This window comes from Mesocricetus auratus, unplaced genomic scaffold, assembly GCF_017639785.1.
Source record: "Mesocricetus auratus isolate SY011 unplaced genomic scaffold, BCM_Maur_2.0 Super-Scaffold_100010, whole genome shotgun sequence".
In the NCBI taxonomy this organism is placed as follows: domain Eukaryota; kingdom Metazoa; phylum Chordata; class Mammalia; order Rodentia; family Cricetidae; genus Mesocricetus; species Mesocricetus auratus.
Genome location: NW_024429194.1, coordinates 52,235,972 through 52,254,963, shown reverse-complemented (window position 1 = coordinate 52,254,963; position 18,992 = coordinate 52,235,972). Strand labels below are relative to the sequence as shown.

Below are 18,992 nucleotides of genomic sequence, written 5' to 3'. Positions count from 1 at the left end.
GAACTCAAGAAGCTAGTCACCAAAACACCAAATAATTCAATTAAAAAATGGGGTACAGAACTAAAACAGAATTCTCAACAGGAGTCTAGGATGGCCGAAAGACACATAAGAAAGTGTTCAACATCCTTAGCCATCAGGGAAATGCAAATCAAAACAACTCTGAGATACCATCTTACACCCAGAATGGCTAAAATAAAAAACACCAATGACAGTTTATGCTGGAGAGGATGTGGAGAAAGGGGAATGCTTCTACATTGCTGGTGGGAGTGCAAACTCGTACAGCCACTTTGGAAATCAGTATGGTGGTTTCTCAGAAAAATGGGAACCAGTCTACTTCAAGATCCAGCAATTCTACTCTTAGGCATATACCCAAAGGATGCAAATTCAACTATGTTCATAGCAGCATTATTTGTAATAGCCAGAACCTTGAAGCAACCTAGATGTCCATCAAACGAAGAATGGATACAGAAAATGTGGTACATTTACACAATGGAGCACTACTCAGCAGACAAAAAACAAAAACAAAACCAATGGATTCTTGAAATTTGCAGGCAAATGGATGGAACTAGAAGATACCATCTTAAATTAGGTAACCCAATTACAGAAAGATAAACATGGTATGTACTCACTCACATATGGATATTAGACATAGAGCAAAGGATTACCAGCCTACAATCCACACCTCCAGAGAAGCAATGAAACAAGGAGGACCCTAAGAGAGACATATATGGTCCCCCAGAGAAGGGGAAAGGGACCAGATCTCTTAGCTAATTGGGAGATAGACAGAGAGGGAAGGGAGGTAGGAGAAAGAGGAGGGAGAAGAGGAGGGGGGGGAACAACATGAGCAATCAGACAGATTGAGTGGGGAGAAGAATAGAGGAGAATAAGAAAAGAGACATCAATAGAGGGAGCCACTATAGGTTTACAGAGAAATCTGGCACTATGGAATTGTACGGAGATCCACAAGGATGACTCCAACTAGGATCTAAGCAATAGTGGAAAGGCTACCTTAAATACTCTTCCCCTATAATGAGAATGATGACTACCCTAAATGCCATCCTAGAGCCTTCATCCAGTAGCTGATGGAAGCAGAAGCAGAGATCCACAGCTAAGCACTGAGACCAACTCCTAGAATCCAGTTTCAGAGAGGGAGGAGTGACCAAGAAAGGGGTCACGCTGGGAAAACCTGCAGAAACAGCTGACATGAAAAAGTGGGAACTCATGGACCCCAGTCTGACAGCTGGGGAACCATCACAGGACCAAACTAGGCCCCCGAACAGCCTTCATCCAGTAGCTGATGATAGCAGAAGCAGGCACCCACAGCTAAGCACTAAGCCATACTCTTGGAATTCAGTTTTAGAGAGGGAGGAGGGATAAGCAAAGCAGTCAAGACTGTGCTAGAGAAACCTACAAAACTAGCTGACCTGACCTAATAAGAGCACACAGACAGAACCCTAGATGTAAAGGTGGGGAACCAGCATTGGACTGAACCAAACCCTCTGAATGTGGGTGCCAGTTAGGAAGCCTGGGAAGGCTATGGGACCTCTAACAGTGGAACTAGTATTTATTCCTAGTACACAAATGAACTTTGGGAGCCCATTCCCTATGGAACCATACTATTTCAGACCAGATACACAAAGGAGGGTCTGATGTGACAGACTTTGATGATCTCCCATGGAAGGCCTCACTGTCCTTGGGTAGTGGATGGGGGGTGGGTGAGGGGGATTGGTAGGTGGTATTGGAGGATGGAAGGGACAGGGAACAGGGTGATTGATATGTAAAATGACTGTTTCTAAATAAAAAAGAAAAATAATAAAGAACAAAATCAAATCTAAATCTAGTCAGTGGCAAGGAATAATAAAAATCAGAGCAGAAATTACTGAAATAGAAACAAACAAAGCAATTCAAATAATCAACCAATCTAAGAGCTGCTTCTGTGCTCTGATTGGTCCTGGGGTCAACCCAAGGTCAGGGTGTTTTTACTTAGCCCAGGTCTATGGTCAAGTCAGGGGCGGGGTGTTCTTTCTTTGACTTTTTTAACCTACACTCTCAACACCCAAATCAGGTAAAGGCACCCACACACCCATTAACCCACAATAAAATTTGTGTAAACAGGCCATAAAAATTCACTCAAAAGATTATTCACCATGACCTGTAGCACAAATAATAAAAACCCAGAGACAGATATTGGGGTTCAAGTTAAAGACCAGAAAATCAAAATAGCCAAGCTACCAGAGAGCTCTTACCTCTGCCAGAGCTGAGGAGATCCTGTCCTCAACACTGCTGGAGACTAACTGCTCTGAGACTGAAAGCCTGGTCTGTGACCCTGCTCCTGTCTTATACACCTCAATAATGCTGGGATTAAAGGCATGAACTCTGTTTCTCTTTTAGACTGATTCAGTCTCATGTAGCCTTGGGTGGCCTTGAACTCATAGAGATCCATCTGCCTCTGTCTCCTGAGTCCTGGTATTAAAGGTGTGTGTCACCACAGGATGGTCTCTATGGATGTAGTCAGCTTTGCACTCTGATCTCCAGGCAATCTTTATTAGATCATTAACAATATATCACCATAATGACCAAGTAAGCTTTATCCCTGAACATCAGGAATGTTTCAACACATTGAAGTCCATAAATGTATAATAAACCATATAAATGGACATAGAGATGAAAATCACATAATCATCTCAATAAATACATGATGGAGGATGTCTTTCTCTATATATGCTTCTTTTATTGGTTGATTGGCCAGTAGCCAGGCAGGAAGTATAGGCAGGGCTATGAGACAAGGAAAATTCTGGGGAGAGGATGCAGGGGGAAGCCACCAGAGCAGAGGCCATGTAGCTGAGGAAGGAATAACAAGTCCAGACCCTGCTCTGGTAAGATAAGACCACATGGAAATGCTTAGATTAATAAAAATGGGTTAATAATTAAGAGAGAGCTAGCCAGTAAGAAGTCTAAGTCATTGGCCAAACAGTTTATAAATAATTGATATGTCTCTGTGTGCTTGTTTGGACCAGGTGGGACCAAAACTCAATCTACAAATACAGAAAAATCTTTGGTGAAATCCAATATGCTTTCATGATAAAGATTCTAGAGAATGTAGAATCAGAGGGAACATACCTCAACATAATAAAGCATATATGGGAAACCCACAGCCAAAATCATCCTAAATAGGGAAAAGATCAGGGAAATCACACTAAAGTAAGGAAGAAGAGAAGGCTGGCCACTATTCCCACTCCTTTCAAGAATGTGCTCAAAGCACTAGCTGGAGAAATAAGGCAAGAGAGGGAAATTAAAGGGATACATGCAGGAATAGAAGAAGTCAAATTAACTCTAGTTGCAAAAAAAAAAGTAAGAAAAATTTTACTGGAAACTTTATAGAAATGATAAAGTCAGCAATGGGGCAGGATACAGAATCAACTTGCACAAACCAATAGCTGCTCTATACAGAAATAATAAACATACAAATAAAGAGACCATGTAAAGATTCCCATTCACAATAGCCTCAAAGAAAAAGTATATAGGAATAAACCTATTCAAGGAAGTGAAGGACCTTTACAATGAAAACTTTAAACCTCTGAATAAAGAGATAAAGATATTAGAAAATAGAAGACATCAAATGGATGGATTTGTAAAATTAACATTACGAAAATAACCTTTTTATCAAAATCAATGTAATCGTAATTAAAATTTCCACCCCATTCACAGAAATAGAAAAATCTATCCTAAAATCATATGAATCAATAAAGACCCCATATAATTAAAAATCTCCAAAGCAAGAAGAATGATATTGGAGTAATTCATTCCAAATATCAAGATATATTACAAAGTTATAGTAATAAAAACAATATGATATTGGCACAAAACAGACACATAGACCAGCATAACACAATTGAAGATAAAAACATGAGTACATGTAACTTTAGCCATTTAATATTTTACAAAGATGGCAAAGATATCAAAAACATACTCTGGAGAAAAGAAAGCATCATCAATACTAATAAAGAATGAAATTAGTTCTGTTAATCACCTTGCACAAAAACCTAACTACAAATGGATCAAAAACCTAAACCTAAATGTGAAACCTGAAACACTGGAAGTGCTATAATAAAATAAATACGCAAATAAAGCTGTAGGAAAGGACTTTCTGAATAGGATTCCATGTGTCCAGAAATTAAGACCAACAATTCACAAGTTGGACTTCATAAAACTAAAAAACTTTGGCTCACTAAGGAACAGTCAACTAGGCAAAGTGTTATCTCACAGAATGGGAACTTTGCCAGGTATACACTGAACAGAGGATTACTATCCAGAATATACAAAGAACAAAAAAAGCAGAGTTAAAAAAAATGACCCACTTAAGACATGGACCTGCAACTTGAACACAGGGCTCAAAAGAAGAAAAAATGGCCAAGAAACATAAAAAAAATCATTATCCCTATTAATGACAGAAATGCAAAATAAAACAACTTTGAGTTTTATCTTACCTCAGTCAGAATGGCAAAGAACAACAAAACAACCTATAGCAGATGCTGGAGGAGATAATGAGGAAAGGGCATCCTATTCACTGTCGGCAGGATTGCAAAGTGGTGCAGCTGCTATGGAAATCAGTGTGGAGAATTCTCAAAAAGCTAAAACTAAATCTATCATATAATTTAGCTATAACCATTCATTGTCTTTTGTCCAAAGGACTCAACATCCTACTTCACAGATAACTTGCTCAGTCATGTTCAATGCTACTCTATTCACTGTAGCTAGGAAATGGAAACCACCTAAATATCCTTTAACTGACAAGTGCATAATAAAAATGTGGTACTATGGAATACTATTCAGCTTTAGAGAAAAATGAAATCATGAACTTTCCAGGTAAATGGATCATACTGAGTGATACAACCCATACCAAGAGAGATAAACATCACTTGTTTGCCCTCATCTGAGGCTCCAAATTTTTAGATGTGAGTATATAACCTGTAGTAATTGCAGAAACCAGGAAAGTAAAAAGGAACCATTGCTGGGTGGGGGAGTGCAACAGAGAGAGGGAATAGCAGGGTACAAAAGATCTGAAGGAGGAAAAGGATAAAATGGGCAGGGAGGACTCTAATTAGGGAAATAATAGTAAAGATATCTGATAACAGTATGGATATCTGAAAAAGCCATAAGGAATCATACTAGTAATTACCAATAATGCATGTAAATCAGTATATACATAGGTAGATACACACAGCCATACTTGCCCCCTACTCTTACAAATTAATGATGTATTCCCATATGGGTTGACAATGCTCCCTCCAGGAATCAAAGTCCATCTAACAGAAAACCCAAACACTGAGACATGAGAAGCCATCTTTTTTTTTAAAATTTAAACAAACACTTTCATTGATGTGTAATTGTTGTATCAAAAACTATACATATTTCATTTGTACATTTTCATGTATGTAGGCACAGGCAAATACAGCAAAAGGCAAGATAACATACACATTCATCACAGTTTAAGCATTCAGCTTTTGTTTTCCTTATCTTTTACCAGCGTTTAAAGGATGTGTCACTCCCTTGTTAAATATAGTCAGTACAATGCACCTATTTATCTAGACAAATCTGGAGTTTCACAGTCTCTCTGAGGAGGGGGTTGGGGTGGGATACAGTAGGGGTAGAGGGACAGGGACAGGGAACTTGGATTGGTATGCAAAATAAAAAAAGATTTTTAAAAAAGAAACCCTTGTATTGAATCAAGGATCTGAAACAAGATACAATACTAAAAGACACTCAGTCAAAAAATATTACTGTACATTTACTAAAAATAAAGGATTAATGTTTGGCTAGAATGCATGGTGCTGTGACAATCCAACCCCTAGGAAGGAGAGCAGAGAAAGACAGAGACAAAGACAGAGGCAGAGAGACAATGAAAGAGACAGAAAGAGACTTAGGCAGGGTAAAAAGAATAAAACCGAGTCACTAAGTATATGAAGTTAACATTAACAAAGGAAGGTACTGAAACTAAGGGATGTAGGACTTTTGTAAAAACAGAAGTAAAATGTTTAATTACTATACAGTGAGTTTTACATAACATTTATCCAGTAAGTTCTTATTTTGTCAATATTCTTTTTTTTTTGAGAAGGAATAATAACTATTGGTAAAATTAGGCACAGTTGTATAGGACACATCATTCTTCTGTAACTTGTATTTGGTTGGAGAAGCCATCTTTTGAGTTGTTGATCAAGGCTGTCCAAGAAACTCTGAAACATTATGGACTACTGATAATGCCCTTGACTGCACCCTAGAGGTGGAAGGTGAGTCTCCATTACTGAAGACAGCATACACTTCAGACACAGGACCCATAAGGCCCTGAGTTGGAACTGACCTGAAAGTCTCCTTCCTTCCTGAGTACAAGCTTTCACAGCATCAGAAGTTGCCATGCACGCTTCCAAGGAAAGGAAAGAACCAAGGCCTATAAAGATATGGTGTCTCTGAGTCATAATAAGCCTATAGATGCCACAGTAACACACATAACTCTCTAACTGAACTCAGACCTACCCAACAAGAGAGAAATCATGCTTGATATTGGAAACCTAGTCAACTATTCAGGGCTAGTGAAATCCTGGATCTTGGAAGATCTTGCAACTGTGATTTTACTAAACCAGCATAATCCCTAACTAAATTCTAAATATTTGTTCTAATATCCACAGATACATGTAGTTATCATTCCTCATCAAGGAAATGTCTTTATACAATGGACAGAGGCCATTACAGAAAAACCATAACCAATCACAATGCAGAGTTGTGGAGCTCAGTCTTAAATGATACAGTTACAAGACATCTCCTGGACCTAAGGTTCAAAAATTATTATGGAAGATAGGGTAGAAAGACTGCAAGAGCCAGAGGAATAGGAAGTTTTCTGTGAGGCTGTGTCTCCTAAAAGTTTCAGAAGCAACACCCATGAAGTCTTACCAACACTGTTTCTTAAACATTACTTGAACAAGGATGGCACCAAAAGACATGCTAATATACAATGGGAAAAAGAAAGCATCTTCAACAAATGGTGCTGGCATAACTGGAGGCTAGCATGTAGAAGAATGCGGATCGATCCATGTTTATCGCCATGTACAAAACTTAAATCCAAATGGATCAAAGACCTCAGCATAAATCCAGCCACACTGATCCTCTTAGAAGAGAAAATGGGAGGTACCCCTGAACGAATTTGTACAGGATACAGCTTCCTGAACATAACACCAGTAGCACAGACAGTGAGATCAATAATTAATAAATGGGACCTCCTGAAACTGAGAAGCTTCTGTAAGGCAAAGGGCACAATCAACAAGACAAAAAGGCAGCCCACAGAATGGGAAAAAATATTCACTAACCCCACATTTGACAGAGGGTTGATCTCTAAAATTTACAAAGAACTCAAGAAGCAAGTCTCCAAAACACCAAAGGATCCAATTAAAAAGTGGGGTACAGAACTAAATAGAGAATTTTCAATAGAGGAGTCTAAAATGGCTGAGAGGCACTTGAGAAAGTGCTCAACATCCTCAGCCATCCGGGAAATGCAAATCAAAACAACTCTGTTATGAGAAGCTTTCCTTGTTAGCTGCTTTGGTTTATCCCCCGCCAGCCGCCTGGGCTCTGCCGCATTGTAGTCCCCAAATAAACACACAAGACACTCTATTAATTATGAAGCTGTTGGCCTTGCTTGTTTCTTACTGGCTAGCTCTGACTTAAGTAATTACCCCATAATTGTTAATCTAAGTATGTCTCTTACCGGAGAATAGTTCCGGGCTCCTACCCTATGGCGTTACATCTTTACTCTCTTGTGTTTCTCCTTCCCAGAGTTCTCCTGGACTCCTAGTCCCTCCCATCTAGATTCCCTATAGGCCAGACAGTGCTTTATTGACATAAGACTTCCCCAACACAACTCTGAGATACCATCTCACTCCTGTCAGAATGGCTAAAATCAAAAGCACCAACGACAATTTATGCTGGAGAGGATGTGGTAAAAGGGGACACTCCTCCACTACTGGTGGGAGTGCCAACTTGTTCAGCCACTTTGGAAATCAGTATGGAGATTCCTCAGAAAAATGGGAATAAACCTACCACAAGACCCAGCAACTCCACTCTTAGGCATATATCCAAAAGATGCCCATTCATACAACAAGGATGTCTGTTCCACTATGTTCATAGCAGCATTATTTGTAATAGCCAGAACTTGGAAGCAACCTAGATGCCCCTCAACCGAAGAGTGGATAGAGAAAATGTGGTACACTTACACAATGGAGTACTATTCAGCAGAAAAAAACAATGGAATCCTGAGATTTGCAGGCAAATGGATGACACTAGAAGAAACCATCCTGAGTGAGGTAACCCAGTCACAAAAAGAGAAACATGGCATTTACTCTCTCATATATGGATTTTAGACATAGATCTGGGGAGTGCCAGCCTACAATCCCATGGCCAGAGAGTCTGGGAAACAGAACCTTCATTCAGTGGCTGATGGAAGAATAGGCAGACTCCCACAGCTAAGCACTGAGCTGAACTCAAGAAAGCCAGTAACAGAGAGGGAGGACTGATAACCAAAGGGATTAAAACTGGGTTGGTTTAACCCCCCAGAAACAGCTGACCTGACAAGGGTTAGCTCTTGAATCCCAGGCTGATGCCTGGGAATCCAGCATGGGACTGATCAAGACCCCCTGAATGGGGATGTTGGTGAGTAGGCCTAGGTAATCTATTGAGCCTTGGGCAGCAGATCAGTATTCATCCTGAGTATACACATGGACTTTGGACTCCCATCCAACAATGTGAGATGCACTCTCACCCTGAACTCTTGGGGGAGGGTCTAGATCCTGCCCTGGATGAAATGACAGAATATGGACACCCCCAAAGAGGGCCTCACCCTCCCTGGGGAAATGAGGGGTTATTGGGGGGGTTGGGGGGAGGGCGTGGGAGGAGGGGAGGGAAACGGAGAGGGACCTGGAACTGACTTGTGAAGCAACCTTGTTTCTAATTTAAATTTAAAAATAAATAATAAAAAAGAAAAAAAAACATGACTTGAACAAGGATGGCACCAAAAGACATGATAACATGAATGGGGCAAGCTTGTGAGGCCTAAACTTTACACAATATCGATAAGCAACTAAGGAATGCTGAGAGCAGGGAAAATAAATCTTCCCCGGGGAAGAGCATACTAATTGGTTACCTAACAACCAACAATCGGCCTTGAAAAAAAAATATATATATATATATATATATACAAGTAACATTATATAGGTTAAGCAGGTTTTATTTGTGTATTTAGGAATAGACACACACACACACACACACACACAATTAATGAAAAAGAAGGCCAACAATTTGAAAGAGAGAAAGGATTGGTATACAAGGTTTGAAGGGAGGAAAGGAGGAAATGAAATAACTGTATTATAATCTCAAAGTATAAAAGAAAAAATTCTTAAAATGTTTAAAAAACAGGTCCAATTATGTTCAGTCTAACAGTAAGTAGATAAATTAGATAGAACATCAAGACTACTTACATGATAATATTGGGAAATTGTGAAATACTGACAGTTTTAAATAATTGTTTTTTTAATTATGTATATGTATATTGTGTGTATCTATTTGTGAGCATGTACATGTGAATAGTTCACATAGAGGCCAGAGGTATTGGATCCACAAGTAGATTGCTGCGAGCTACCACATGGGAATGCTGGGAATTAAGCTTGGAGTTTCTTAGAGCAGGACACATTCCAACCCTACTAAGTCACCCCTTCAACTCCAAAAACTTTTTTTTTGAGACAGTCTCCAGGCAGTCAAGACTGGTCATTTCTAAGAGAAGGCATACACTAGAAAAATTGGAGCTTGAATAAAGCAAAAAGTATACTTCTTTTTGAAAAGTGTGAGTCAACATGTAGTAAAAGACATACATTTTATCAATATGAAACTCCGATTCCATGTATATATCCTAACCTAGTATTAAAAGGACCATACACATTTCTTTTTTTTTTTTTTGGTTTTTACGAGACAGGGTTTCTCTGTATTGTTTCAGAGGCTATCGGTCCAGCTCGGCCTCGAACTCACAGAGATCCGCCTGCCTCTGCCTCCCGAGTGCTGGGATTAAAGGCGTGCGCCACCACTGCCCGGATGGGCATAACCAATGAGTAAGACTACAAGTTTTCACATCTTAAAGCTCTTGTTTGAATCTATTAAAGCCCTTGTTTGAATCTATCTCTAGTCTATATTTATTCACAAAACTCCCCTTCTATCATTCTTTTCTTATATTTTTGGTTGTGAGCCTAGCCTTTAACGGCTGAGCCATCTCTCCAGCCCCTATCATTCTTTCCTTAAAAAGGCATGCCTCTCACTCACTGTAGATGTTACTATAAGGTTCCTTTTGTGTGATAACACCATCCAGGCATGAAATACACAATTCAAGAAGGCAATGTCATGAAAAATAGGAAGAAACAAAGCCAAAATACCTTGCATAACAAAAATTAAAGATAAAATAGTACCTTTTTTAATTCAGGGAACAATCTTAAATAAGTAAATGGAATCCCAGGGACACATATCAATTTATCTGTTTGAGTATTAATAAAGTCAGAATATTCTTATTGTGTTCAATATAGTTGCTTAGTCAACTTAATTAACTAAGTTGCTGAGCAGGCATTTTCAATTATTAAAATAAAGCCAAATATAGAGGTATAACATGTGACATTCCTGTACCTTTTAAACTTAGAATGAATTTCAAGAACAAATGAATAAATCCATAATTTTTCAAAAGCAATCTAGAGGGATGTAAGCAAAAACTTTGAAAACCATTGTCTTAGAAGAGCTTACATACATACAAGATCTAGTTGTATGTATAGCATTGATTGCAGAAAAAAATTAAAAATGTCCATGACTAGAGGAACATAAAAATAATATACCAAAAATAGAATATTGTAAAATATTAAAATAAGTGACCCAATATATAAGGGTTAAAATAGTTTTGTTACTTTTTATTTTATGTGTATTGTTTTGCCATAGATGTTGGGTCCCTGGGCACTGAGTTATGGACAGTTATGAGCTGCCATGTGGGTGCTGGGAATTGAACTTGGGTCTTTTGGAAGAGAAGCTAGTGCTCTTAATCACTAAGCCATCTCTCTAGCCTCTAAGGGTTTAAACAGTATTTCCACAAGAGCCAATTGTTTAACCCTCAAAAATAAGATTCAAATTAAAAGCCAGATTATTTATACTGTGTTTAAAAACTACCCAAGGAGTTCCATATATTCTTACTGGAACATGTATTTGCAATAAAAATATACAAGGAGAAGATATTCTGTACAAGAAAGGATAAAAGATATGGAAATAAGAAACTACCTGAATTTGCCATACTTTTTTACCTTTCAAAGAACTTAAATTAATATGGAAAAGTATTAACATTTGTTAAATTTGGGTAGTAGGGATGTAGTTTTAACATTGTGCTTTAAATATTTCAGGATCAGGTCCAGTGAGATGGCTTAATGCATAAAGCTCCCTGGCCCTTTATGGTGGAAGAAGAGAATCAGCTCTTGCAAATTGTACTCTGACCTCCACATTCATTGGTTGATACAAACAATAAATAAGAAAATGTAAAACAAATCATCAAATACATAAGAACAAAAACAAATCTTAAAAAATATTTGGTAGAAGCCGGGTGGTGGTGGTGCACGCCTTTAATCCCAGCACTCGGGAGGCAGAGGCAGGCGGATCTCTGTGAGTTCGAGGCTGGGCTGGACCGATAACCTCCAAAACAATACAGAGAAACCCTGTCTCATAAAAAAACCAAAAGAAAATTTGGTAGAAACTCTTGTAAAATGAAAATTACTTACAGGCCAAGATGGTGGGACAGAAGTTACTTCTGGAGTATGAAAATAAGCAACACCATTATGGTAAGTATAAGGATATCCAGTTGAAGTGGTCAGATACATTGTTCCAGCAGCAGGCATTAAACTGGAACCTAAAGCAAATGATAAATATAAAAATAAAAATGGAAGTGTTTCATTTAATTATATAAACATATAATTTATGAAAACATTTAAGAAAAATATTTTAAGATTTCTGCATCGCTACATTAAAACTAAAATATTTAAAATTCTATGTATTAAAGTCTCTTTGAACAATCCATTTTTAAACTTAATATCTCAGAGCTTTTATATTATAGAGATTAAGTAATAAGGTAAATAAATATTAAAAATCCTCCAATTCATATTCTGATGCCACTTTAATGAAACAATTATTAGTGACTAAACTATTATTCTTACAAATACAAATTATATAGATAACCTGAAAACTACAGATCCTACAGTAGAGTTCCTAAGATCTTGACTGGACCTATTTATAAAAGCTCAAAGATGATGGAGACAGTGAAGTTGGAGATGATTCTATTTTCCTACAGGCAGTTGGGTCCATTTTACTAATTCCTTGGGCTTATAATCAGCAGAATTTATTCATGTTATGATAGTCTTTTATCTCTACTTTCCCTTTGGTTATAACTTCTACCACTAACTTCTTAATGCAGCTAGTCTAGGATCTCCTTCTGATTTTTTAGTTCAGGATTTACACACACACACACACACACACACACACACACACACACTCACCACTCACACACACACACCATCTCCCTCTGTTTTTTTTAGTTCAGGATTCTCTCTCTTGCTCACTCATATTGTCAATGAGACTTTAAAAGCTACATAAAGGCCAGGGAAGCACAATCATGATGACCTTGTATTTGAATTCAGATCCCTAGCATCTGTATACAAAGTCATTTATGGAAATACACATCTGTAATCCTAGTTGTGAGGGGTGGGTGGGGAGGGGATGGAGACAGGCAGATAGCCAGAGCTTTCTGGATGTCCAGTCTAGCCAATCAGTGAGTGAGTACCAGGTTCAGTGAGACACTTTTGTCTCAAAAATAAGGTGGAGAGCAATAGGAGAGGTTATTCTGGTTCAACTTCTAACATCTACACACACAAGAACATGTGTGTATACATGCAAATATATACACATGCTATGTAGACAATATGTATATCATATGACCTAAATTATACTATTTACCCACTGACCACTGTGGTAGAATATTATTTTAAGGTGTGTGACTTTTTTATGTTGCATTTGTTTAACTCTCTGAAGCTGTGTTACTGTGGCTGTCTAAAACAATTAGTGGTCCCAATAAAGAGCTGTAAGGCCAATAGCAAAGCAGGAGCAAGGATAGGCGGGATTGGCAGGGAGAGAGTATAAACAGGAGAAACAAAGAAGGTGAGGAGCAAGAGAACAAAGAAATGAGGACATCAGTGGCTAGCCATCCAGCCAGCCATGGAGTAAGAAGGTAAATAAGATACACAAAAGAAAAATAAAAAGCCCAGAGGGAAAAGGTACACAGGATAATTTAAGATAAAAAAGCTGGCTAGCAACAAGTCAAGCTAAGGTCAGGCGTTCATAAGTAATTTTAAGACTCCATGTGTGATTTATGTGGGTGTGGAGTGATGGGCACCCTCAAAAAAGCCAAAAAGTAAAAGGCTAAAACATCCAACAATATTTCCTCCCATTATGCCAGAACTTCTTAAGCCTCAACATACATTAGATTTGCGTAGTTTAATTAATGTCAATATTTAATGTATATGTGTATATGGAGGTCAGAAGATTAACTGTGGGAGTCAGTTCTAATCTTCTATCATATGAACTCTAGGGTCTGATAGGCAAACTAGGTGGCAAGTGATATTTTGTTAGCCCTATTTTTGGTTGCCCTGGCCAGCAGGGCACAATGTGTTCGAGCCCATGGGAACCTGGAATGAATGAGACAAGAGACACAAGAGAGATGGACAGCAAGACAGACCTTCCGATCAAGCTGTTGTTTAATGAAAGTCTGTACAGGCTTAAATAGGGGAATGTGGCATTGGCCATGGGGTGGAGGTTGTTAGACTGGAGACACTGAGAAGTAAGGCAGCAGGAGCGTTTGATATGGGATGGGCAGGAGATCTCACCAGGGAGTGCAGGTGTTAAGGAAGCATTGTTAAGTGATGGGTTACCTCTATGGCACCAGGCCATCTGTGGGAAGGTACCTGTGTTTTGGGAAGTGCCTTTACAGTGATCTGGTCCTCAACATTTAGTGGATTTTAAAGCCACCTTTGAAAATTTCATTTCCTAATTATATCTACTTGATCTCCTTCTGTTGTCTTATTGCTCTAGCTAAGGCTCCAATTTCTATACTGGAAAAGGTATGGAAAAAGTGGACATCCATGTCTTGTTCCTAACTTTGGTGGAAGTGCTTTTGAGTTTCTCTGTTTAGGTTGATGTTGGCTGTGGGCTTGTTATAAATTGCCTTTGTATCATGAGTGGATGTTGGATTTTGTTAAAGGCCCTTTCTGTACCTAATAAGATGATCATGTGGTTTTGTCTTTCAGTCTATTTATATGGTGGATTGTATTTACTGACTCATGTATGTTACATGTGAATACATATCCTGTATCTGTGGGATGAAGGCTACGTTTATCATGGTGGATGATCTTTTTGATGTTGTTTCTGAATTCAGTTTACAAGTATTTTATTCAAAATTTTTTATATCTATGCTCACAAGGGATATTTGTCTGTAATCTTTTTTCTTGTTGTTGTTGGTTTAGGTATCAGGGTAATTGTGACCTTGGAAAAAGAATTGGGAAATGTTCCTTCAGTTTCTACTTTGTGGAATAATTTAAGGACTATTGGCGTTAGTTATTCTTTGAAGGTCTGGTGGCATTATGCACTGCATTCATCTGACCCTGGCCTTGTCTGTTTTTGGTTGGGAGATTTAAAATTACTGCTTTGATTTTACTAGGGATTATGGGTCTGTCTAAACATTCTATTTCCTTTTGATTTAACTTTGGTAGTTATCTATTTAAAGAAATTTATCTGATGAAATCAATGAACATTTATCGCAAGTATATATGGTTAAAATTTAATATACAATTTGAGGTTTATAGTTCATCTGTTAAGTAAATCAATACATTTTTAGTGCATATTGTAAAATGACACTGAGCTAGGAATGGTATAAAGCAAAAAGTTGAAAAACTTTGGTTCTGATATGTAACATAGTCATTACACAATTACATGATTAGTTAGTTAAATAAATAACTTTTGAGGTTTAAAAAATTTTAAATTATGTGTATATCTCTGTGTGGATATGTGCACCAGTATAGTGTCCATGAAGGTTAGAGGCATTAGGTCTTTCTGGAGCTGGAATTACAGTCATCTGATGTGGGTGATGAGAATCAAACTCATGTCCTCAGGGAGAGCTGTGCTCTTAACTGCAGAGTCATTTCTCTAGTGTCCTTAATAAAAGTTTTAACGAATATGTGAAAAACCAGTATAGAGCAGAATATTAGGTAGTATAGAGTACTATGTTGAATGTTTACATTATTTTACATACAAATACATAAAATTAATCTTCCTCTTTACTCTATGGAGCATCTGTGAAGAATGGTATCTAATTTGGGCTTCAAAGAAAGAACGAGATGTCAAGAGTACTCCAGGTAAAGGAAACAGTAGTATGTAGAGTCTTGAGAAGTATGGCATGGTCTGGTATTGAGAAGGCTTTTGGCACTTGCACAAAAGGAAAGGGAAAGAATAATTAAAAATAAGCGGTGAATAAGATGATGTAAGGTGATGTGTGATTTTTAAATATTGCTTTGGTTGTTTTGTGAATGATTAAGCAGCAGACTGCATATAAAAGGACCCATTAGGAGAGTTTCCCAGTAATGAAAGCAAGTAGACGACTGCTGGAAAAGAAAGCTGGTAATGAAATAAAAAAGAAATTTGAGAAAAACCAAGGTATGACTTTCTTATAATTGCAGAAATAAATTTTAGTATTTATTTATTTGCAGAGAAAATAAAAATAGCTTTAGAGCCTAGAAGTCTTGGAACGGAGTCCAATGCTACCATTTGGACAAGTTAATCCTACACTTCTGACATTAGAATATGGGGTGTTATATCTGGAGACAAGGTATAGGGTGATGTTTTCACTGTGGCAGTTTAATTCAAACAATTCATACTAAGAAACAATGCAAATTGTCCATGGAGGTTGTAAATAAACTAAGAAAATATGGAATTCCAGTGTACAATGGATTAAGATCCACAACAAAGTTAGATAAACCAGACTCAGAAAGACAAGTAACAGCTGTCTTCTTTCATATGCTTATTCCAGCTTTAAATGTTTAGAGGTGTGTGTGTGTGTGTGTGTGTGTGTGAGCAAGTCATATAAACAGAAAGAGGTCTGTGAGAAGGGAAAATGAAGTGCTGAGAGTTGAGGAACAGGAACCCCATGATACGACAATAGATAAGAAGCTACTTGGGGTGGAAGGATGGATAGAAGGCAGGGAGATATGGGAGAAACAGGGTTTAGAGGAGGATCCACAACACAAATTATGTTTGCAAAAGCTATCATGTAGAGCAGGGGTTCTCAATCTTCCTAATACTGGGCCCTTTAATACCATTCCTCATATTATGGTGACCCCCAACCATAAAATAGCTGTAATTTTGCTACTGTTGTGAATTACAATATAAATATGATATGCAGAATATCTAATATGACACCTGTGAGAAAGTCATTCACAGATTAAGAACCACTGACATAACAGGGTTAAAATCTAAGGTTCATAAAGAACAACAACAACAATAAAAAAACTGAACACCAAGGAAACACCCAACAAAATATGGGGTACAGAACTAAAGAGCACTCATAGAGGAATTTCAAATGACGGAGAAACACTTAAAAATATTTAATATCTTTAGTCATCAGAAAAATGCAAACCAAAATGACTTTGAGATTTCATTTTATAGCCAATGGCTAAGATAAATAAATGACAGCTCATGCTGTGAGGATGTGGAGTAAGGGGAATAGTCATCCATTGCTAGTGGGAGTGCAAACTTGTACAAGAAATCAGTGTGGTGATTCCTCAGGAAGCTGGGAATAGATCCATCTCAAGATCCAGTTTTACCATTCTTGGTCATATATTCAAAGGACTCTATATCCTATTACAAAAAACACTTGCTCATCCATGTTCATTGACTTTCTATTCATAATAGCCACACATTGGAAACAGCCTAGTTGTCCACCAACAGATGAATGAATACAGAAAATGTGGTATAATTACACAATGGAATATTTTAAAAAATCATGAAATTTGCAGGTAAATGGAGCTAGAAAAAAATCATCCTGAGGTAACCCAAACACAAAAGGACACAGTATGTATTCTCTTGCATGTTAATTTTAGCTTTTAAAACTTTAAAAGGCATGCTACAATGTATATAATCATGGAACTTAGGTTTACAGTAAGGGATGAAGGGAGAGAGAGAAATTCCCTAAAAGATAGAATATATAGATATGGAGAAATGGGAGTATGGGGAGAGATTGAAACGGGAAGATTAAAAGAAGAGGGGGAGGGAAGAATAGGGAAAGAAGAAGTAATATTAGGGGCCATTTGAGGGGTTATATGAAGGTGTGCTATGGTAGAAGCTTCTTAAAATATACATTTATGCAAAAAAATCTAAATGAAGTCGGCAAATAATATGGGGGGATGATTATTCGCCAACTAGAGATCTCTAGCCTCTAAGTAAAACCTGCAGGCCCAGGAATGGGTTACATATAACTGAGTTGTTGACTGAAGGGGCCCCAATGGAAACTCCCAAACAACTATTGCCAAGACTATTGGTTGCTTTCCACAAATTTATGGTGAGGTCCTATTGTTGAATACAACATTTAAATATCTTATTGAACACTGAAAAGTTGAGCTGATGCTCAAGCAGAGCCTTCACCCCTATTGACTAGTGTTTGCGGTACTGGAAAGTACTCTGCATGTTAATCCATCTACAAACTCTGCAATTTCCAACAGTTAACTGCCTGCATGATACACTGGTGCAATAGTGGCACAGATGCAAGAGCAACCAACTACTATCTGACTGGATTTAAGGCCCATTCACGTGATGGAATCCATGCCTGACACTGCTGGGGTCTAAATAGGCCACAGACCCAGGGAAAAACCAACTACTATTGTTCTGCTGAAGGAGCACAGCAATAAACTGACTCTTAATTACCTTCTCCTATACCTATAGGGCAGTGCCTTGCTCAGTCATCATCAGAGAAGGTGATCATTCCTCCTACAGGAGATGGGAACTAACATGGAGACCCACAACAGGTCAATGTATAGAGAGTGACAGACTTTGGAAACACTTTTGGAACATCTCAATTGGGATGTCATCATCAACTCTTTGTCCCCTGCTATCAGGGCTCAGGGAGGTATGAAGGAGAGGTGAAAGATTCAAAGAGTCAAGTGGGATGAATTGACACCTGGAACACAGTGTTAGACACAACAGGAATGACCCACATATGAGTTCACAGAGACAATGGTATGCATAGGGCTGCATACGTTCAAGTCAGATGGGGGGGTCCCAGCATTGAGGAAGTGGACATGAGCTCCCATCCCTAGCCAAGAAGCTATCTGTAGTTGACAACTGCATGTAAAGGAAAACCGTGGTGTTGGTTGGCTGGGGAGGATCTAGGGGAAAGTAAATCATGATCAGAATATACTGTGTGAATTTTCAATAAAAAGAAAATTCTACTATGAAGCACAGTACTTTTTGTGCTAATTGAAAGTAGTTATTTTCCTTTAAGCTGTAGTTATACAGAATACACTTAATATTGTTCATGTATATTTCCTCTATACCTCAAACTAAGATATTTTAATTTGTTAAAAATAATTATATGACTACCAACTTTGCTAGTAATTATTACATAAGGAAACAGGATATTTTAATAAAAGATGTACAATAGTCTAATATTTCATAAAAGGACCATGTAAAATATTTAAAAAAGTACATTAGTTCTCAATACATACGAGGAATCCCTACTTGTTGTTTTCTTATTGCTGGACCAATGTTCAGTTTCTTATCCTTATAATTAAGTTTTTCAGCCTAAAATAAAGGAAAAAGTCCATCACCATGATTTATAAAATCAT

General features: G+C 37.8%; 1 protein-coding gene across 2 annotated transcripts in view; it reads right to left on the bottom strand.

Moving 5' to 3' along the window:
* Positions 1-18,992, bottom strand: part of Boll (boule homolog, RNA binding protein) — a 92,869-nt gene that overhangs the window by 61,496 nt on the left and 12,381 nt on the right. For both annotated transcript variants that reach the window (XM_040753600.1, XM_021233484.2), the window contains exons 5-6: positions 18,873-18,948; positions 11,835-11,962 (exon numbers count right to left, since the gene is read on the bottom strand). In XM_040753600.1, coding sequence (XP_040609534.1) covers positions 11,835-11,962; positions 18,873-18,948 — 204 coding nt within the window. The remainder of the gene's footprint in view (positions 1-11,834; positions 11,963-18,872; positions 18,949-18,992) is intronic.